The sequence below is a fragment of the Engystomops pustulosus genome, chromosome 4 (genome assembly GCF_040894005.1).
Source record: "Engystomops pustulosus chromosome 4, aEngPut4.maternal, whole genome shotgun sequence".
Taxonomy (NCBI): Eukaryota; Metazoa; Chordata; class Amphibia; order Anura; family Leptodactylidae; genus Engystomops; species Engystomops pustulosus.
Genome location: NC_092414.1, coordinates 179,302,068 through 179,324,772, shown reverse-complemented (window position 1 = coordinate 179,324,772; position 22,705 = coordinate 179,302,068). Strand labels below are relative to the sequence as shown.

The 22,705-nt window shown below is 41.4% G+C and overlaps 1 protein-coding gene across 2 annotated transcripts; it reads left to right on the top strand.

Moving 5' to 3' along the window:
- The first annotated feature begins 386 nt into the window (after positions 1 to 386).
- BLM (BLM RecQ like helicase) lies at positions 387 to 21,655 on the top strand. 2 transcript variants are annotated; one of them, XM_072148787.1, is made up of 22 exons: positions 387 to 578; positions 4,332 to 4,430; positions 5,011 to 5,573; positions 6,192 to 6,339; positions 6,481 to 6,569; positions 6,659 to 6,785; positions 7,064 to 7,704; positions 8,217 to 8,405; positions 8,790 to 8,908; positions 9,741 to 9,854; positions 10,979 to 11,077; positions 12,601 to 12,749; positions 13,638 to 13,744; positions 14,154 to 14,314; positions 14,413 to 14,608; positions 16,016 to 16,206; positions 18,411 to 18,546; positions 18,645 to 18,844; positions 19,645 to 19,834; positions 20,763 to 20,885; positions 20,975 to 21,182; positions 21,286 to 21,655. In XM_072148787.1, the coding sequence occupies exons 2-22, from the start codon at positions 4,333 to 4,335 to the stop codon at positions 21,491 to 21,493; spliced, it is 4,056 nt and encodes a 1,351-aa protein (XP_072004888.1). In that variant the 5' UTR covers positions 387 to 578; position 4,332; the 3' UTR covers positions 21,494 to 21,655. The 2 variants fall into 2 exon arrangements, with proteins under 2 accessions (XP_072004888.1, XP_072004886.1); XM_072148785.1 differs by lacking the exon at positions 387 to 578 and adding an exon at positions 925 to 1,036.
- The last annotated feature ends 1,050 nt before the right edge of the window (positions 21,656 to 22,705 follow it).

Here is a 22,705-nt window from a genome sequence, read left to right as displayed (position 1 = left end):
CAATTTGGGAGGGAGATGGAGGTAACTGAGGGGGTAATTAAACTGTGTGGGGGTGGAGTAAGGGGCGGAGCAAAAAGTGCGGCATAGGGCAAAACAAAAATGATCCCTCTTTTTCTGGTTGGGAGGTATTTTTTATAATAAAATTCAGACCAAAAAAATAATTAAATAAGAATCACGTATTTGTCTCTGAAAAAAGCTGCAACAATCTTGTCATCAGCCTCCCAAAAAATAAAAAGTTATATTTAGAGAGCACATGCAAAAATAAAAAAAAACAGTAAGATTTTGCCCCCCAAACTGTATAAAAGAAAAAAAAAACTATATTTTAATGCAAAAACATATCTGTATTAAATAAAGGTGTATCATGTATATGAACCCTCTCTATGTCACTATCAGGGGCGATATGCTATAGTCAGGATGTGATGTAGATGCTGTGCGCCGTTGCTATGTCGCGTTGCTGCGGACGGAGTCGAGGGTTGATGACGTCATTGCGTTTGCTTGGAATCGGCGGGAAAACAGAAAGTGGAGTGTGGAACCCGGTGACTGGATGTGCGATGTGACAGGACCGGAGCGAACCACAGGTACCGGGAGAGGGGGGAACGCTACTGTACATGGCACAGCAGTGTGACTGTCACGCTCTGTACACGGGGTCAAATATTTCGGGCGTACAGAGCAGACCCCCTTCTATACCTCCCTGATATTTCCTATTGTTATTGTAAATATACGCGTCTCTTTCTTCTTTGTCATGTTAGAGGGGGCTACTATGCATTGTGCTGTGACATATATCCATATTACAGGGGTCTATGTCACTTGGAGCATGTGACACGGTGCTGAATTTCGATTGGTCAGATTGTTTAACACTTTATAATGGTTGTGTAGTTTATATAAACAGTAAATATAATAATAAAACAATTGAGGGTCGCAATTCCAGCAGCCACTGCAACCAATCACTGGCCTTGTCACAAAGCTGCGGATGTCACATGACTCAGCAGTGGTCACCTGACCATGGACAGGACATGGCTTCTGGAGGGGCTGAAGGGTAAGTTACAATATGTCTGTACCTATCTTTGTTTTAGCCTCATACATGGACATTTCTGAGGTAACAACTGCAAGCAGCACAAATGTGAAGGCAGGAGCAGACATATTGTCTTCTGGGAAATATTAATCATATGGAAATAAATGTTTACATCACATTGTTATACATATTACATAAAGAAATTAAAAAAAAAATTACTGAAAAGCATAGCTATGTATTTTAAGTAAAAAATCTCCATTTTATTACAGTTCAATTACCCAAAAATTCATAAGTATATATCACATTATTTGGGACAGTCTAAACGCAGAGTAAAAATGTCCTCAGATGGCATAGGGTGACCAAAAAAATACATAAGCCTCCCCTAGTGCGGGGGGGATGCTGGGGTGTGAGCCGAGGTCTGGACAGGAGGGGGGGATGATGGGGCGTGAGCCGAGGTCTGGACAGGGGGGGGGGGATGCTGGGGTGTGAGCCGAGGTCTGGACAGAGGGGGGGATGATGGGGCGTGAGCCGAGGTCTGGACAGGGGGGGGGGGGATGCTGGGGTGTGAGCCGAGGTCTGGACAGGGGGGGGGGGATGCTGGGGTGTGAGCCGAGGTCTGGACAGGGGGGGGGGGATGCTGGGGTGTGAGCCGAGGTCTGGACAGGGGGGGGGGGATGCTGGGGTGTGAGCCGAGGTCTGGACAGGGGGGGGGGGGGGGGATGCTGGGGTGTGAGTCGAGGTCTGGACAGGGGGGGGGGGGGGATGCTGGGGTGTGAGTCGAGGTCTGGACAGGGGGGGGGGGGAATGCTGGGGTGTGAGTCGAGGTCTGGACAGGGGGGGGGGGATGCTGGGGTGTGAGTCGAGGTCTGGACAGGGGGGGGGGGATGCTGGGGTGTGAGCCGAGGTCTGGACAGGGGGGGGGATGCTGGGGTGTGAGCCGAGGTCTGGGGGGGGGGGATGCTGGGGTGTGAGCCGAGGTCTGGACAAGGGGGGGGGGGGATGCTGGGGTGTGAGCCGAGGTCTGGACAGGGGGGGGGGGATGCTGGGGTGTGAGCCGAGGTCTGGACAGGGGGGGGGGGTGGATGCTGGGGTGTGAGCCGAGGTCTGGACAGGGGGGGGGGGTGGATGCTGGGGTGTGAGCCGAGGTCTGGACAGGGGGGGGGGGGGGGGATGCTGGGGTGTGAGCCGAGGTCTGGACGGGGGGGGGGGGGGGGGGATGCTGGGGTGTGAGCCGAGGTCTGGACGGGGGGGGGGGGGGGGGATGCTGGGGTGTGAGCCGAGGTCTGGACAGGGGGGGGGGGATGCTGGGGTGTGAGCCAAGGTCTGGACAGGGGGGGGGGGGATGCTGCGGTGTGAGCCTAGGTCTGGACGGGGGGGGGGGATGCTGGGGTGTGAGCCGAGGTCTGGACAGGGGGGGGGATGCTGGGGTGTGAGCCGAGGTCTGGACGGGGGGGGGGGGATGCTGGGGTGTGAGCCGAGGTCTGGGGGGGATGCTGGGGTGTGAGCCGAGGTCTGGACACGGGGGGGGTGCTGGGGATGACGGGGGAAGGAGGTCTGGGGCGTCAGCCATAGTCTGGTCTGTAGGTTGAAATTTTTTAAGGAGACAAAAGAAAAGAGATTATGCCCCATTATTTAATTCATGATGTCTAATTAATATAATTGTCTCAATTGGCTATTTATTTGCATTACTGAAAATTTCATACTCCTCCTCACCTATAAATAATCCTCAAAAATGGCCAGAGGAATATTATTACCCTTCTGGAAAAATGTTAGTGCGACCTCTGGTGGCGTCCATGCGCAGCTGGCTTTTACTGTAATTGGCGTCGATCGAAAGGTTAAGGTTGCTAGCACCGATCACTGGTGTTACTGGTGGGTGTTTTCTGCATATTGCAACAAACACCCAGCTTGTATGGAGAGGGCTCAGACCGTGAGCCCTCTCCATACACCCGCAGCCGTTGAATAACATACTAATGTATCCAACTCGCATTGTGTACTTGCTGGAACGTCCGTCTCGAACACTCTGCAACCAAACCTGAACTAACATGCTGAGTTGACTTCCGGTTGAAGTGTGTTCAGGCCGGACACTACAGCAAGCAGATAATGCAAGTTTGATGCATCAAACTCACTTGTGGGCTGTAGACCTTAATCAGACGCAGTACTGCTCTGCCCCCACAGGGGTTTGTTTCTCCCTATATCGATGTTACAGTTGAAAACTTGTATATAAAGAAATGAATAAATCTTTTATGACCTCACAGGGATTAAGAAAAAATGCACACTAAATAAGAATGAATATATAGAAATACACAGTACCCCTGACCACCAATACGGGTTCTTAAGTCTGTCTCCAAGGGTCCTCAGGCTAAGCCGACGGGTTTCATCTCATGGTTTATATAGCAGAGACATTTGCGGTTGAGTGTAATTTAAAATCATGCGGTCATTGCTTTAAAATGCCATTTATTTAGATTATTGTATGTAGCCAAAAACTCAAAACTCAGTTTACACGTTCACAGATGAGGAAGGATGACTGATGACGGTCCGTTTTTTTTCCCTGGTGATGATGGGTGACCAGGTGTTATATTTTCTTACCCATGTTAAAGGGAACCCGTCACCAGGGACCTCATTTTCACTAAAGACAGGTTGCAGAAGCCCATCACACCTGCAGTGCAAATATTACTTTTCTAAGAATTTGCCTTATAATATAATTGTGTGTTATAACTCACCTTGCATCCTGACATAATCCTAAGTCACAGGGGTTGGGTTTTGATTTGGATTCACATAAAATACATGTGACTGTCACTGCTCAGCTCTTTGCCCCCACCTTTGTGCTCCTGTACAGCTCCTCCCTCCCCTACTGATGTCTGCTCACAAGGCTGTAACCTCTGTGAAGGAGCAGGAGGGAGGAGCTGTACAGGAGCACAATGGAGGGGGCCAAGAGCTGAGGTGTGAGTAGCACAGACAAGTCACATGTTGTTTTTTGAAATGCATCCAAAACAAAGCCCAACCCCTGGGACTATTCTATTGTAATCCCAATGCTTAGAGAAAGCAGAAAGGCAAATTTGCAATGCAGCTGTAATGGGCTTCTGCAACCTGTCTTTAGTGGAGATAAGGTCCCTGGTGACAGGTTCCCTTTAATCCTTCAGGTTTATTTTTTTGCAGACGTGATAAGAAAACGTAAGAGTGGAAGCATAAAGGATGTGAAAAAAAAACTGATCTATTGTCAACGGACACATCCTGTGTGAATTAGCCCTTACTCTGAAACATTATTAGTTATTGCTTGCATGATTTATCTTTTGCTCATGTGTTGTCTACTTCTTTCCAGCATGGCTGCTCTACCACAGAATAACCTCCAGAAGCAGCTGGAATTATTCTCTAACAAGGTTGCCGGGAATAAGCTTTCTCTGCAGAAAACTAAACCTGGGTGAGTATAACAAGAATATTACAGATATACACATACCAACGTAACCTGCTACACAACCACACAGCACATTATCTTTTACATTTGCTTTAAGTGTCACCCCCTTTTTTTTTTTGACAAATCAGAAAACTGCATGGAAATAGTCCGACTTCCCGAACTGCAAATGATAGAATAGGCCCCATGACTTCCTATGTTTGCAGCTCAGGCAGTCATCTTCTACAGTGTTCGACTAGCGAGCAGACATCATACAACACTGACACGCAGACCACGGACCTATATTTGTGGCCTAAGAATGATAGTGGGCAGTTAGCCTAAGGCTACATGCACACAAACGTATGCCTGCCCATACAGCCGGGCGCAGTATAGAGAAGGGGTGAGTGCTGCTCTCCTCTCTCCATAGAGAAGGGCGTGGCCAGTGCCGTAGTATGGCGAAATATATGACATATCCTATATTTTTCCATGCATAGTAACCGTGCAGTGAGACAACATGTGCTCACCATACTGGGACTGGGCACCATAGATATTTATGGGGACTGATATCTAAATGTTTGTCTTCTTCTTTTTTTTTTTTTTTTTTTTGAAGCGTTTTTACCTTTAAAAAGAAGAGTTCTCCCGATGGATCCACAACTAGTGTCATTCAGTCAAAGCAACAGGTTCCTCTTAAGGACAAAAATGTGTTTATTACAGTAGATGACCAAATAAAAAAGCAATTACCTGTTTCATCCTCCAAGGACAGTGGTAAAATCAATGGTTACTTTGCACCCAGCTTCCCAAAAGTGTCAGAATCCACCCCAAAGCCAACCTCCATTTTCCATAATGCAAACAATAGGAGTGAAAGTGTTCCTCAAGACACCTCAAAGACAAAAACAGACTGCAATACCTCCATCAGCTCGGTTCTCAGCCTGGAGGATTGGGATGACATCAATGATTTTGACACTTCTGTCTCGCCTCCAATAAGTCATACAAGGAAACTGGGAAAGACACCACAGAAATTTGGCAAAATTCAGACTGTGACATCTTCAAAAACACTTTCTCCAGAAGTGGAATCAACGATTAAGAACTCAAGTCCTGATAGATCTGTTTCTGTCTCTAAGAAGCCGGATGTTGTATCTCCTCCAGTCTGTAGAGATGTTGTGGTGCACGCAGGTTAGTTCTGTAAACTAACATTATGGTTTCTCTGATCCAACCAGCCTCACAATATTTTCACCGTTGGATTGTTTCTATCTTGTAACACAAGAAAACATTTCTACATGTCAAATAGTTCCAAATTGCTAAGTATAATGTTTATGTGCACTGCTTTAGATGATTAAATTGGACCTACTAACCAATACTTACCAAAGGGACATAATCCCCCCTCCTTCCCCATGGTCAGTGCCATATGAAGGTATTAATAAGGTAGATGTCTTGCCCTGCTCTACCTACCTGTTCTATATTATAGACAGATCGCTTGCTATCAGCGAATGAGAATAAATCTTTACTATCCTAATGTGTGCCAACAGGTTCACCAATGTTTGCCAAATATATAGAGTTCATTGCACATTTCACACCTGCATACTGAGTGAGTTATTCATATTCTCCTGCAAGAATTGTAACATTGATTTAGATTTTTGAAGATTTTGGACTTCAGCCTCTGACTGCAATTTTGAATCAATTACATCTAAATGATAATGTTATGGGAGCTAAAAAACTAAGCATATCCACCACTTGTAAATAAAAGGCAGAGACATATCTGTTGACACCCTTTGTCCTATCCATTTGTATTAGATGACAATGAAAAGGATACGCTGGATGTCATTTCTGATGACATTGATGAGGAGGTGATACCTGTTGAGGATGAATGCGATGAAGATTTCGTTCCTCCGTCTCCAACAGAAAGTAGCGTGTCCTCTCCACCTGTGCTCAGGGGTATCTGGTAAGTAGTATCGGTTGCTGTGTGGATGCAGCGATTATAGTAAGATGTATAGTAAAAAGTATTTCATTTATTCCTGAAATAGAGGAATGCAAACATTGACATAAAAGCTTTGGATGTTTTGAACCTGTATTTTCACTGTAGTTCTTTACGGAAGTCATCAATAAGCCCTGGAACTACGGAGGGGAATAACACAGAACATCTACGTAAGGACTCTGTATCCTCAACACAGGGTATGTAGCATCCTAATGCTGCTCCCATTATTTAATGTTCTTTTGGTTGAGATCTAAGTTATTTTTTTTTTTTTTTTTTTGTGTTTTAGGACATTCGGTATCCCCTGAACTCTGCGCTGTCATGCTTGATATTTGTAAGCTAGTTGATAGGATTCCCACCACTGAGCTGCTGCTCCTGTCTTGTGGCAGAGAACTGCAGAAACACAGGGACATTTGGTATGTATTCAATAACCTCACTGCTCTGTCCTTCACCTTGTGCCTCCATCTACCCTCACGGCAGGGTCCTCCTTCTGCATTTTTTGACCGCTGTAGTTTTTGTGTTTTGTACTTGCATTTGTTCTGGTCTTAATGTAATGTATATGAATTCCTTATTGATCAAACAACACCATGGAATTAATGGTGCTCTATAATAAATATGTTAATCATATGATGATAACGACATTCATGTTATGTATCTGTTTTATTAACCTTTTTTGTGGCCTTTTATTTGGCAGGAAAAGGCTTTCTTCAAATGATTCTTTGCCAAAATCTTCCCCTGTTGAAGCTCCTGTGTTATCTGGTGGTCCAAAGACATTGTCCTCTAAAATAAGTGACTTGACACAAGACTGTATGAGTACTCCAGTATCAGATGTTTCATCTCTACGCCCATTGGGAAAAGTTTTTAAATTTAACTCTCTAGCTGCTGAAAAGCCCAAAGCAAAGGACTCATCTATGGATTGTGGCATTGTGAGTGAACCTCCGGGAGAAAACAAAGGCAGATTTTCCTTTAAGACAGCAAGTTCTATATTAAAAGATTCTAGTTTCCAGGACTCTGTTTTAAGTGTCAGTTCTTTTAATACACCATATAGTGAGAAACCACTCACTTCTAGTACTTGTGCCAAGCCCTCGTTACCTCAACCAAATACCAATGCCTCAGATATTGATGACATTTACTTTGATATTGACAATTTTGACATTGAAGACTTTGACGATGACTTGCAATGCATGGACAGCCCAGGACCACCACCTGCTAGTAAACCATTACCATCAGCACCATCATCTTTCCCCGCAATACGGGAAGCACCACCCATTACTAAGAGCAACAGAGTGTCTTTACCATCTTCTGCTAACAACTCCAAAACCTCTGGAACGTCAGGTAAATTATTTTTATTTAAATGAAAGTTATAAGTGGGGGACAGGTTTCTGATACCCCAAAGAATGGAGGAAGAGTTATGGACTGCTATGAAGGACCCCCTATATACATGTGCTAGTTTATTGGACTGTATGTTCACTTCAACAAGCTATGCACCATCACCAGCAGGGAATGATGTTAGGCATTTTTTAGTTATATAATTTTTTTTTTTTTTTTACAGAAACTTTTTTTTATGATTTGCTCATCTTCTTTGCTCCTCATTAGAGATGAGCCGGCCAATGTTCCCATACTGTTTCCGTTGCATGAGCTTGACACTTTGGAAGCCGAGCAGCCAATCCACTAAAATGATGCAACTAGCCATGGCTATGATTGGTCAAGGGTATATCCCTGGGCAATCAAAACCATGGCTAGTTGCTAGTGGCATAAATTTGCTGTATCCACTCATCTCTACTCCTCACCTAATTTTTACATTCTTGTTGATCTGGAAATTTTATGTGCTCTCATTTCTTTCATAGACTCTTTTATAAAGCCACCAATAGAGAACCCTGCTCATGAAAGATTCCGGGGCTTCAACTTTTCGCATTCAAAAGAAATGATGAAGATATTCCATAAGAAATTTGGGTTGCACCGGTTTCGAACAAATCAGCTGGAAGCCATCAATGCCACCTTGTGTGGAGAGGATTGTTTTATTCTGATGCCAACAGGTATTTTAATATATTATCCAGTTGTTTGAAATTTGTGGCTTTAACTATTGGGTAACCCAATGAATCAACATTTTAATCACTTCACCGTGTGGAGGTTTCATTCCCTACTATTTAAACTTTCTTAAAAGTTTTAACCAGAGACCAATTGATTAGAAAGTAATTTTTCTATGACTTTTCCAACCAATTTGCATTTAACCAGAATATATAGATTTCATAATCCATAATAAAATAGAGGCCAGTTCACATATAGGTTATTTCTCTTTGTTGTAGTCATTTGTTACTTTATTATTCACAGGCAGAGCTTTGTTATTTTGGTAGCAGACATTGTTTTAGTTTTAAGGGATGTTGTGCTTAATTTATATTATATCACTAATTTTCTTTCAGGTGGCGGGAAGAGTTTGTGCTACCAGCTGCCCGGCTGCGTGTCTCCTGGTGTTACTATTGTCATCTCTCCCCTCCGTTCCTTAATAGTTGACCAGGTTCAGAAGCTTACCACGTTAGATGTAAGAATCTTGTCTTTTTAAACATTAACCTCTTACAATGAAATTTGTGTAATGCGCTAATGTGGCATAATGTAGCATAATTTACATCCATGAATAGAACCACCAAGTTGCCAAAGGTGGGGATGATAAGAAAACACTTCCTCATTCTTTGGAGACACATCATATGATTTCAGAGAGTCAGAAGCTCTATGGTGTAATGCAGTATGTAACTAATGCTTCAAAGGGATTTTTTGGGTCTAGGGCATGTGATCCTTTTTTAGAAATGTTTCCCTCAACTTCACAAAATTGTTTAACACCATATTGAAGTAGAAGAAATAAATGGGCTAGATGTTGTACTACACATGACTAAAAATTTTTGGGGTGTGGAACAAATCATCTGCCTTTCAATGATTTCCTATGGGAATTACTATACTGCTTGCTTTGCTACATGAGCGATTTTGGATTGCAAGCATGTTCCCAGAACAAATTATGCTTATAATCCAAGGTTCCACTGTTATATGTATTGTAAATTTTACATTCATTACCCCAGCTCCACAATCATTTTACACACTGAGATATCTGGCATTGGGATAACTAAATGTCCGACTTTTTTTTTTTTTCTTCCCTTTTTTTTTTTTTTTTTTTCTTCCTCTAGTGGATTTGTGGGTCAACTAATGCAACTAATGTCTATAACTTGTTTTAACTGTGACATCCCAGATTCTCTGATTTATAAATCTCACAATTGCTTAGACATCCCAGAATAAGGATATATATATATATATATATATATATATATATATATATATATATATATATATAGTTGTTATATTAATGTTTAGTTGGTCTTTTCTAGATTCCAGCCACATATCTCACTGGAGATAAGACAGATGCTGAGGCTTCCAGCATTTACTTGCAGTTATCTAAAAAGGATCCCATTATAAAGCTGCTGTATGTCACTCCCGAGAAGGTAAATGTGCATCTGTACAAATATTGTTGGAAAATAAAACCTGTTTAGATATTTATTATTATTTTTATATACTGTATGTATTGAAAACAACAAAAATGCTGTGTTTTATTATGTTTTACCTTTTTTTTAACATCTGTAGACACAAGTTCTAGCAAAAGAGCTCTAGAAGCCCTAGTGCTGGCTGAATTTCCCCATCCTTGTACATATAACAATAATGTATATTAAAGGGATTTGTCCCAAGATGTTATCATAGGGAGTCCTGACTGCTGAGATCCCACCGATTTATACAAATGTGTGTCCTGAAGCAGTAGGTCAATAAACAATTAGGACTCCTACCACCTACCGTATATACAGACCCAAGTATAAGCCGAGGCCCCTAATTTTACTACAAAAACCTGGTAAAACCTATATTTTTTTTTACTCGAGTATAAGCCGAGTTTGGGGTTTCAGCACATTTTTTTTGTGCTGAAAAAGTAGGCTTATACTCGAGTATATATGGTAATTGTTTATTCATTCTCTATTCTAGTGAATATCTAGAATAAATATGGCATGATGTGGAAGGACACCTGTAAAACCTGCTGCTTCATCAATTAGTTTGAACAGGACCCCCATTATCAAGATTAGAGATGATTGGACCAGGTTGACGGCCAAACAGCCAGTTCAGCAAATTGATGCACCTAGCAAATAGCCTTGGCTAGGGGTGCATCCTAACCAGTTGTAGCCATGGCTTGTAGCTAGGGGTGTCCATTTGGTAAACTTGAATGCAAATGTTGGGTTCGCTGATATCTATTCCTATTCAATGGGGTTCCCAGCCGTCAGATGGGCTGTAAGGATGAGACAATGGAATAAAATTGGAAGTGAATTAGGAAGTTGTTATTACTGGTTAGCAGTACAAATCTCCACCGTCAGAAATGCCTCCGAATTCTGTATTGTTTCTGTACCAAAGTTTAGAGCAACTTTTTCTTCTTCATTGTATTTGGTTTTTCAAAAACACTACAAAGTAACAATTACAATGTACATGCTTACATGAGAGTTCAGAATTTTTTTTATTTTTTAAATAAAATGAGTCAATAACACTGTGAAAGGTGTAATTTAAAAACATTACAACTTTGTCTTTCTTAAAGGTGTGTGCAAGCGCCAGGCTCATAACCACTATGGAAAACTTGTATGAACGTCAGCTGCTGGCACGTTTTGTTATTGATGAGGCTCATTGTGTAAGCCAGGTAAGTCGTGCTTACAATTTAGCAAAAAAAATTTCAAAGAAAGAAGAGTCTCCTAGTTACCTTATACTCTCTGCTTCATTTGAATGGGGTCTCTTTTTCTAAATGATGAGCAGGACTCTGTGGGGACAAATGATTTACCCCTTGCAGTAAGTTTTGGTGAGCTCTGGCAGCACTGACCTCTTCTTCCCCCAAGTTATAGAGCCCTGACCTTGAGGCCTCATGTACACGACATCAGCCGAAAGCTAGCCACACAAACTACAGCTAAGTCCCTGCTCTATTGGGCACTTTCATGGTGAGGGCAGATGTATGCCAAGCAGTCTTTTTTCAGGTGACATCGGCGGTGTGAGCTGATGTCAGGCGGGATGCAAACAGGTTGTGTAGATGAGGCCTTAGGGTACATTCACACGGCACACGGGTGACCCCCTCCATAGAAAACAGCGCCGCACGTCTGCACACACTGGGAAAGATCTAGCTTTTCCCGGTGTACGGTGCGGAACGGTGAAATGCACCCTTAGGCTTCATGCACAGGAGTTGCTTACCCCCACCCCTGCCCATAGGGATATATGGCGCACGTTGCCATATGCCGAGAAAAGATGGGACATGTCCTATGTTTTCACGGCTACTCTTTCAACCAGCTCCCATGCGGCGCCGTGCGCTCATTGCCTGCGTGTGGGGGACGTATACCTGATGTATGTACGTCACCGTATATTTGTCCCCCATACGGCCCTTACTCTGTACTTCTGTGCATCTGACTACTACTTTAGTGCTCTATGCCACTCATCAATGGCACCCGTCACGTTTATCAGTTGCCAGGAAAAGAAGTTAGCTGCTTTTTTTTTTTTTAATTTGCAATTTTGAATAATTGAATAACCTCTTTAGCTGCATCCTCTAAGGCAGTGATGGCAAACCTTTTAGAGACCGAGTGCCCAAACTACAACAAAGACCCGCTTATTTATCGCAAAGTGCCAACACAGAAATTTAATTTGTGATTTATACTCCCTTCTCTGTCACAGTTTTCATTGATACCAGCCCCTGAGGACACCAATAAAGCAGAAAATAGTCCCAGGTAGAGCTGTCACTTTAACATACCTCTGTGCACAGCAAGTCCTGGGCTGTCTGGGACTGCAGGAAGATACCTTGAGTCATCTCTGGTGATGGCCTGAGTGCCCACAGAAAGGGCTCTGAGTGCCACCTCTGGCACCAGTGCCATAGGTTAGCCATCACTGCTCTAAGGCAAATTTACAAAACTTGGCCGTAGCTGTTCTTCTCGGTGTTTCTCCACTGCGTTTTAAAGGGCAGACCAGGAGCAGTCAAAGAAAGAGGCAACTCTTATCATTGTACTTTATCTTGGTATTGTTTTGTTTGTAAATGATATATTCAGCTTTGCATCTTTAGTTACGAAATATGACAATAGGGTGGGATGTTAGGAAAGAGGTTATTCATTTATGAGATGTCCGGATCAATAAGAAAATTTGACAGAGAAATTGAAATTGTAAGAACCTTGTTGTGTTTCCCTTTAACAGTGGGGCCATGATTTCCGTCCAGACTACAAAAGGCTGAACATGCTGCGTCAAAAGTTCCCTTCTGCTGCAATGATGGCTCTTACAGCAACGGCAAATCCTCGTGTTCAGAAAGACATTCTCAACCAGCTTAAAATGACCAAACCTCAGATGTAAGGCTGGTTACGAATTGGAAATTATATGTGTTTGCTTGAAGAAAGAAGTGGGACCCAGACTTTTTTTATTTGTGTTTTTGTTATTTGGTTTTGGACGTAGTAGTAGGGTATGACATTTTTCATGTTATCATTTTAAGGTTAGCTCTGTGCCTAGGTTATAAGAAAGGGGGAACTTCGAAAGGTTTTCACTTAAAGGGGTTGGCCACTTTCAATAAATCTGTTCCACTAGACATGTCTTTACAGGTGTATGTATACCACTGTATCTTCTCACAGTCTGTTCTTACTGAGAGACTCGAAGAGGGAAGCCGTAACTCTCCTGCTACAGGGTCTGCACACAGTACAAATGAAAGAGTGGCCAACCCCTTTTAAGAAATGTTATACAGAGCCTTATGAAAAGCAATAAAGGTTTTGTATATAGAGCCTTATGAAGTGCATATTGTGTATCCCTGTGCAGGCAGCAGCTGCTTCTCCAGAGACAATGAGGGAAGTGGCTGCCAGGAATTCAGAGAAACTCATGGCACACAACCCTTAGGCTACTGTACATTCACACGAACGAATGCAAACGTCTACCGTGATGGAGAGGAGGAGTGGTGACCCCTCTCCATAGCGATGCACGACGCTTTATCACAGGGAAAGATGAGACATGTCCTATCTTTTCCCCGTGTACGGTGCCGCACCGCATCGCTCTGTTCGCCCATGGCCAGCCTATGGGGGACGTATGTACAGCCGCAAGCTTATGGGCGTATATACTTCCCCCTATGGTTGTGTGAATATAGCCTTAGAAAGTTGGCTTTTTTTGCTTTGCAGGTTAATTCATTCTGTGTCAGATTTTATAAATATCATCTCTTTTTGTGTGTTTGTTTTTGTTTTTTTTTTAAATTATAGATTTTCAATGAGCTTCAACAGAGACAATCTGAAATATGAAGTTTTGCCCAAAAAACCTAAGAAGGTGGCTTTTGACTGTGTGGAATGGATCAAGAAAAATCACCCCAGTGAGTGTCATACTGGTTATGTCATAGTAATTACTCTCTCTTATAAGACCACAATCACACAGCGGTGAACATTGTCCATTAGGTTGCCTTATACCTGTGTTATGTAGTCACATTCCCTTTGCTGTGTACAGCTCACCAGTTGAGGAGGAGGAAGAATTAGTTGTAGGAAATGAGTATAGGTTCTCCGTATCTAAACCATGATGTGAAAGATGAGATTCGGTAAAATATGATTTTATGGATAGAAATACTAATTGATGTAGAGTGTGAAAATATTTTTCGTTATCAGTTCTGTATAGTTAAAGGACCATTAAAGTTAGTCACTTTACTTAGGAAATAATACTTCAGTTCTTAAGATGTATGTAGGATGAATTACTTGTATTTGTTTTGATGCTTACTTTTTATTTTTCAGATGAATCCGGGATCATTTACTGTCTGTCACGACATGAGTGTGACACGATGGCTGAAATCCTCCAGAAGGAAGGCCTGGCAGCACTGGCCTATCATGCTGGTCTCAGTGACTCCAACAGAGACTATGTGCAACATAAGTGGATCAATCAAGATGATTGTCAAGTAATTTATTTTATATTTCACATTAAAAAAAAAAAATTCTGTCATGTGAATAAGCCTCAATTTTTACAATGCTTCTTATTTGTGTCTCCTGGCTGTAGGTGATCTGTGCCACCATTGCTTTTGGAATGGGCATTGATAAGCCTGATGTTCGATATGTTATTCATGCTTCTCTGCCAAAGTCTGTGGAAGGATATTACCAGGAGTCTGGAAGAGCTGGGAGAGACGGAGAAATGTCTCACTGTCTCCTCTTCTATAGCTACAGTGATGTGACCAGAATCCGCCGTCTGATTCAAAGTACGTATGTTACCTATGTTACATTTCCTTTCCTCATCCATTTTATAATGAGGAAATTATTTTTCCACGTGTGCACTTTGTATATTACTCCTATCATGAGATTATTGGCATTAGCTGGCTTAAATATGCACAACATTTTTGAAGTGTAATTTATAATTCTAAGCTGATTTGAAATTGAGTTATATTCTTCTGCTTGGACAATATTTGAAGACGCCTAATGGTATCTGGAATAAATTGACCATTGTGTTATGGCTTTAGCTTTTGTGTGTGTGATAAAAAAAAAAGAGAAAAAGTATTGCTCTCCTAAGAACCCATTTTGCATTACTTGTGAAAGAAGCTAGGTCACACCTTCTAGCTGTCACTGTAGGTCTCTGTACTTGGGCTCCCAGTATGTATTATTAGTGGATATATCTAGTTTATTTATTGGCTTATATGTATGATCATATTTAAAGGGGTTGTCAGCAAATAATTGATATGGTTTTTGTAAGGAATAGTTATACAATTATCCAATATACTTTCTGTATGAATTCCTTGCAGTTTTCTAGATCTCTGCTTGCTGTCATTCTATGGAAGCTTCAATTGCTTTCTTCCAGTGGATAGAAATCTGTACATTGTGATGTGATCTCACGCAGGTGCATGAGCCATTGGCATGACACAGTAATCAGAGCTGTGTGGTATAATGAGCTTCACCTGTGTGACATCACATGACTATGGACAAATTTCTATCCACTGGAAGCTTTCTATAAAAGGCCAGCAAGCGGAGATCTAGAAAACCATGAGGAATTGATACAGAAAGTTTATTGGAAAATTGTATAACTTTTCATTACACAAATAATATCAATTTGTTAAAACTTTCCTTTTGTTAAATACTACCATCAAAATCCACCATGATACACCAGGGACACCTACTCATAGATCCAGGCATCGTGACTGTGGTAATCTTATATTTGTTATCCATGGCCTCCTTCCTTCTAAAATCTTTAAAAAAATATGCTAATGAGACAGAAGAACTAAGGGAGGCATCATTACAGCCACTTCGTGCTGTAGCTTCACAAACTGTTACACTCTGCAGAAGCACAAATCACCCTCCCCCATGCAAAGAAAGTTCGGTTGCACAGTGGAAGGAGGGAAGTGCTCCTGCACATTGTAACAGCCTGTGAACAGCATGGAGAGGCTCTGGGCTACTCTGGCTAATTAGCATAATATTAAAAGTAGATTTTAGATGGAAGGAGGATAACAAATATAAGATGATTACCATAGTCACAGTGCCTGGATCTATGAGTAAGTGTCCCTGGTTTATCATGATGGATTTTGAGGGTAGATATTTCCTTTAAAGCACTTTTTAAATTTATTAAAATTTAAATTTTAGACTTAAACTTTAAAATTATTGTTTTGCTTTTCTATCAGTGGAAAGGGACGGAAACAGTCAGACAAAACAGACCCACTTCAATAACTTGTACAGCATGGTGCATTACTGCGAGAATGTGCTGGAGTGTCGTCGGATGCAGCTCCTTGCTTATTTTGGTGAAAATACATTCAATCCAAAGTTCTGTAAGGAGAATCCTAGAGTTGCCTGTGACAATTGCTGCAGAACAACGGTGAGAGCTTTTTATTTTGTTTTCATCGTTTACATTTTTATATTTTGCCAAAATAATGTTGGAGTGTTAGGCGGTTACCGTATATACTCGAGTATACGCCAAGTCTTCTTCTTAAACTTGTTATCCATGACCTCCTTCCGTTTAAAATCTGCTTTTAAAATTGTGCTAATGAGCCTGAAAGGGCCCTGGGGGGTGTCACCAGATCCATGCCATGCTACAGATTCACAGGCTATTAGTGTGTTCAAGGAGCACTTCCAACTCCCAATATGTGCTGAAATGACCTGCAGTGAAATGACTTCATGCTGAGGGGAGACAGTGTAACATGTGAAGCTGCAGCACAGAGGGGCTCTGGTAATGCCCCAGTCCTTCAGGCTCATTGGCATAATTTTAAAGTTGATCTACGAAGAAGTGTCCCTGGTTTATCTTGATGGATATTTATGGTATTTTTTTTCTTGAAAAATCATTTATTAAAGTGAGATAAATAAGAGGAAATTATAGGGACGTTTTTTTTTTTTTCTCTTTTCCATGAGCTACAATTTATTCACCAATTGCTGGGACCCTCAACAATCGGCATTCCCAACAAGTTCTCCTAATCTGCCCCATATATCCAACCCTGATGTCCCATAGGAATCCTTGACAAACCCGTATTGCAGCCTATTGACCTCCATTGGACTTTTAGGAAGAGTTAGGATGTGTTTAAAACGTGGTATTAACATTGCGTTTTGAGGCGCAATGCAACAGCTGAGGAGAGGAGATTTGCCTGATCACATTGCTATTAACTTTTGCATTTACAAAACACTATTGTGTTAACATTCAAACTTTGTTAAAATGTTAATGTAATTAGGCAAATTTCTTCCCCTCAGCTGTTGTATTGCACCTCTGAACACAATATAAATGCCATGGGGAAAGGCAGCCTAACAGGACAGCCATTCACAGAACTCCCATGTAGTGTCTGACAGCTCCCCCATACTGCTGAGCACCTACTTCATTATCAGAGCTTTATCCTGTTGATAGGGAAAAAATGTATTGGAACATAAATCCTCTTTTCCCTCAGTTCGCTCACGGTGTCCTGCTCTGACAACTTCTGGCGGCCTGGCGCGCCCATCTGTCCCTATGTCCAAGTGGCTGCTACAGGGCTCGGAAGTGGTAACTGGCTGCCACAAGGAGACAAAATAGATTGTCCTAGACAGCGGACTGTTGCCACATTTAGGCGATCTATTTTGTTCTTTTGGATAACGTGGACACTATCAGTGTTACTCACAGCCTGGCCCCGCTGCATCTGCCTGGCAGGGAGATCTCTCCTTGCCGGGCAGTTTAACCCCTCAACTGCCACGATCAAGCATGATAGCTGCAGCTAAGGGGAGAGACCGAGGGAACAGCACAATCGAGGGGTTGCCATGGCAGCTGGAGGTATGACGAAGTCCTCCATATCCGCTATGTACGGTGGCCTATTAGACCTAGTCCTAAGCAAACTGTTAGTAAATCGCTGACCGATACAATATATTGCAGTACAGAAGTCCATAGCGACCTTGGCCAAGCAGATAACATTACTAAACCCGTATTGTAAAGGGTATTGAAAAAAATGTAAAAACCCTATTACAAATTGCAATTTTAGTGCTTCCTACTGCTCAAAAAATGTAATAGAAAGCGATCAAAACATGAGATGTACCCTATAATAGTACCAATCCAACATTACTTTTTCCCGCAATAAAAAAGCCCTAATAATCCTCTTTTGATTGAGGAATAAGAAAGTTTTAGCTCTCAAATTATGGCGACACATAGGCAAATGTGTTTTCCTTAAAAAAGTGTTTTATTTGCTAAAGTAGAAAAACATAAGAAAACCTGTACATGTTTTAATCGGACTAAGCTATAGAATAATTTTATCATGTTTATTGTATTGTGCGGTGAACTGTGTGAAAGTTTTAATTAGTGGCAAAACAGCTGTTTTATTCTGTTCTGTTGCAGAAAAGAGTTAATAAATTTTAATTGTCATGCTATTTTTGACCATCAAAATTAACCCACTGGAAAATACAAATCGTACCACAAAAAAACAGCCCTAATGTGTCCATGTCGGATAAAAAATTATGTCTTTTGGAATTTGAGCAGGGAAAAATGTGAAAAAAAAGTTATGTATCCTGAAGGCCCTTTCAGGCCGTGTCCTTAAGGTCTTAAGTTTAAATTTCTATGTTATATATTGATTTTAGGAATACAAGTCAAGAGATGTGACGGATGAGGTGAAGACTATTGTGAGGTTTGTCCAGGAGCATTGCACTGCTCAAGGGAGGGGAAAAGGAGCCAAAAATCGTTTGACTCTTAACATGATGGTGGATATATATTTGGGTAACTATCCTGGAGGTTACAGACTTTTACAGAGTTTTAAAGCTGAAGGGGAAGATATAAAGATATAATTGAGTTTTATTTTTTGTTTATGTTACCAGGAAGTAAATCTGCAAAGATCCAGACAGGATTATTTGGAAAAGGAGCCGCATATTCCCGTCACAATGCAGAACGATTGTTCAGGAAACTGATTCTAGAAAGAGTCCTGGATGAGGAACTATATATCACAGCTAATGACCAGGCTGTAGCATATATGAAACTTGGAGAGCGATCTCAGTCCGTGCTGAGTGGGTTCTTAAAGGTATGTGCCTAGGGTAATGTTACATTGCATTGTAGCATTAATACATTGAAGGGAACCTGTCATCAGCAATTGACCTATGAAACCACTACCAGAATATTGTTAAGCAGTGTAACACCTTCTAGTTAATGTTTCTTTCATTTCCCAGGGTGGTGGCATCATCCAGAAAATCAACTTTGAAGTGAGCGGTAAATTGGTTGTGCAAAGTCAAGGAGGAGGAGAGCTTAACACTGAAGTCAAGGTGCAGAGCTCTGAACGCCTCCTCTTTATACAACCGATTTACATCTCACTTCAAAGTAGATTTTTTTGGATGGTGCCACAAACATGATCTGGAGAAACATGATCTGGAATGTGTTCAGCTGCTTGACAACATACTGGTAGTGGTTTATTAGGTTCATTTCTTCTGACAAGTTCCCTTTAATTAATGGGCTATGAGACATCCCCTGAAAATAAGCCCTAACCCATTTTTAGAGTTAAAGACTTATTTTTTGGAGAAACACGGTACCCGATTTACCATCTCAGTCTTTTGACTCGCAACTAACTAATGCTGTTAAGGTAAACCTAGCTGATAGATCAAATCCTGTCCTTTCTACTTGTCCTATTTTCCTAAAAGCATTGTAACAGAGAATACATGAGGGGCATGAGTGAGACTTAAATCGGTAAATGTTGTCTAAATTATTTCTTATGATGTGCACACATGCTTATTGATTAGAAACACGCAGCCAACGCAAACTAAAAGAGGATGTTTTAAATCCTACCCCAACAATGCAAAACTAAGATGCAACTTTTTATTATTGACTCAGATTCAGTTCCAGGACACTGAAAATGCAAGTAGCCTCAGGAAGGCATCTGTTATGGCAACCACTTCCAAGAGAGAGGAAATGGTCAAGAAATGCCAGGCTGAGGTGACCGAGCTATGTAAACGCCTGGGAAAAATATTTGGGGTTCACTACTTCAACATCTTCAATACAGCAACCATCCGTAGGATTGCAGGTTTGTGTTATATGGCATATGTAACTTCACTTATTAAAGGGACAGTCCCTCATTAAAGGGAACCTGCCAGCAGAAACTAACTAAATAAACCACCACAGGTACATCCAGGGGTACATATAGGTTAGTTTCTGTGAGTGTTTTCTTAAGTTGAATTTGTATGTAAGCTGGAAAGGAAATATTTTACAAAAAAAAATTGCTAAATTTTGGGTTGTTATGGGAAAAAGGATTGAATAAAGCTTCCTTGTAGACACCTTAAAGTTGATGATTGCAGTCTGGGATAAAGTTTAGTAACTTACCAGAATCCAGAGAGCATCACCTGAGGTCAGAATGGACAGAAAGATCAGCCTGTAACTAGGGATTGTCAGTAAATCAGGTGTCCTTAAGTTGAGAACTGCCACTTACACACACATTAATGAAAACATGAGGTTGTGGGGGGGGGGGGGGAGATACTAGGTAATTTAGCAATCTACATCATATAGACACATAGAGATCACATGACCCTCCATCTGCAGCCATTTTATGGACCGGAAATAAGGAGGCTTCACTTTAAATATCAAGAAAGTGCAGTAGAATTTTTAATAGTTTGGTAAATTAGCTAATAAAGAGGTTGAGTGGCCAACCCCTTTAAAGAATGTAAGCCTTCATTTGGGTCCATTAACAAAAATAGTTATTGATGTTACAAAGATTTTTGGCAAACAAATGTTGGTGTTTTAAATCTTAGTAAGGATTGCAACAAATTGTAAATTTGCCTCCACTATTGTTTCTTCTGATTTTTAGAAGGGTTTGTAACTACCTATGCATAAATCGGGCACCATTGCCAGGTTGGGGGCACTCACATTCCAATATTCTAATAGTATATAGGGGCAATGGTTTTTTCCATACATCTAATACTGTTGGTTCACAGTTTGTCTATTTTTGTGCATTTCAGAATCACTGTCTCCAGAACCTGAAGTTTTACTTCAGATTGATGGAGTGACGGAAGATAAGCTGGAGAAGTACGGTGCTGAGCTAATAGATGTTCTCCAGAAATACTCAGAATGGACACTGCCAGGTGAGACCCTTTATTGTAGCACATGGATGGGTGCGTGTTCCCCGTTTCTGCATGTTTACATTGTCGTCTCAATTTGTTTATGCTTACAGCAGAGGAAACTTCCCTAAAGGGTAACGGCTCCACAAACCACACCGCCAGGATTCATCATAGCGACGAGGATGAGGAAGATGCAGAAGCAACTTCCTCTTATTTTAACTCGTCCCGGAAAAATGGCACAAAGAGGAAAAATTCCACATATACCCGTAAAGCCAAGAAAAGAAAAACGTGGGGAGACGGTCAGCAATCCCGGGGCAAAAGGTAATTGTAGCAAGAGGTCTTCATTTAGTGTCATAATGGGCTTAAACATATGTTTCTAGTGAATTATGTTCTGTTATTCATGTTTTTTTTTGCTTTTTAATAGTGGAAGTAACGCATCATACGGCAAAAACAGCGGAGGTAGCGCTTCATACGGCAAAAACACTTCTGCTGCGGCTAAAACTGGCAAGGGATACAATGCAAATTCCAGCAGTGGATCCAGACCTGCAGCAGTAAACCGACCAGGCTTTATGGCGGTCCCGATGCCACAGAATAACCGGCGCTTCCTGAAACCCACCTACAGTTTTCTCTAATAGCGACAGTCTTTGTGAATACGTTTTTATTCTTGTTTGTAATAAAGTCTTGTAATATTTTTTTCATAGATCCAAATATGTAATTATTTAATTTTTCTTACATGTCTAAGTTTTTTTTTTGTATACATTCTGACTAGTGCAAATATATATATATATATATGTTCTGTTTGTACAACTTTTTGTGTATCGTTTTCCATATTCCTATTTGCGTGCTGCCTATGAGAGGGACAGTGCTGTGAATTTTTGTACAGTTCACAGCCACATCTGTATATACGTCATACATTATTTACACTGAGCTTCACTATTCCAGGAAACGCACCAGATACACAATACCCATTGACATTTACTTTCTATTACTTTCGGCCTCTCCAAGGCTAAAAGTAATAAACAGGTTTCCCCAGGAGAACCATTAGATCTACACTGGGACAACCAGGCTGCTGGCCTCGGCTCACGTGAGCTGAAATGTCCCAGTGCTTATACACTGATACACGTTGATTATTTTATTTTCCACGTGGAAAAAAGTGCAGTCTTCATTACTTAAAATCACATTCTCTCGAAAACCACATTGATATTTCCAAAAGAAAATCTAAGCAGAAAATCCATTATTACTAATCTGAATAAAAGCTGCCCCTTATAAAACCAAAGACCCACTTTATGACCACAATTGCATTGAAAGACCAAGTTGGCCCCTGCTTATTTGCAGATTGGTGGGAGTCTCAATAATGGAAACCTCATGGATCAAGTTGTCCAAAAGAGTGGAATGGCCAGCCGCACATGGTTGCTGCTGCTCCATTCGCTGCCTATGGAACTGACAGCTCAGCTATTTGTCAGCTCCACAGAGAGGAATAGGACAACAGGTTGCATGTGCGACTGGCCGATCCATTTATCTGGCGTACAATGAGGTTACAATAGTAATGAAACACATTTACTGTATGAACGAGGGCTTACACTTATTTCTGCAGCAGATTTAGAGTTTTTTGAGTAACCAAAAGCTAATCAGGCTGTCAGATGGTTGGTCCTGGGTGGGAGCTGATAGCCTGTTTCTGCCCATCTTATAGTAGTGATCAGAAAATGCAACCGTGTGGGTGAAAAAGAAATTTCCAACTGTGCCAGAATCCTTGAAATGGACCCTATGAAATGAAATCAAATACATGGCTATAGTGGTTTTAACCCAAGCATACTTACATACTGGTATGTGTCCCCTGGAAAAGG

Bases quoted from the DNA above. Each gene is read 5' to 3' on its own strand.
- BLM (XM_072148785.1), top strand. From the start codon at position 978: ATGACTCAGCAGTGGTCACCTGACCATGGACAGGACATGGCTTCTGGA. The intron at 5,574-6,191 runs GTTAGTTCTGTA...CATTTGTATTAG, and splicing joins AGATGTTGTGGTGCACGCAG to ATGACAATGAAAAGGATACG. The intron at 9,855-10,978 runs GTAAATGTGCAT...TCTTTCTTAAAG, and splicing joins TGTATGTCACTCCCGAGAAG to GTGTGTGCAAGCGCCAGGCT.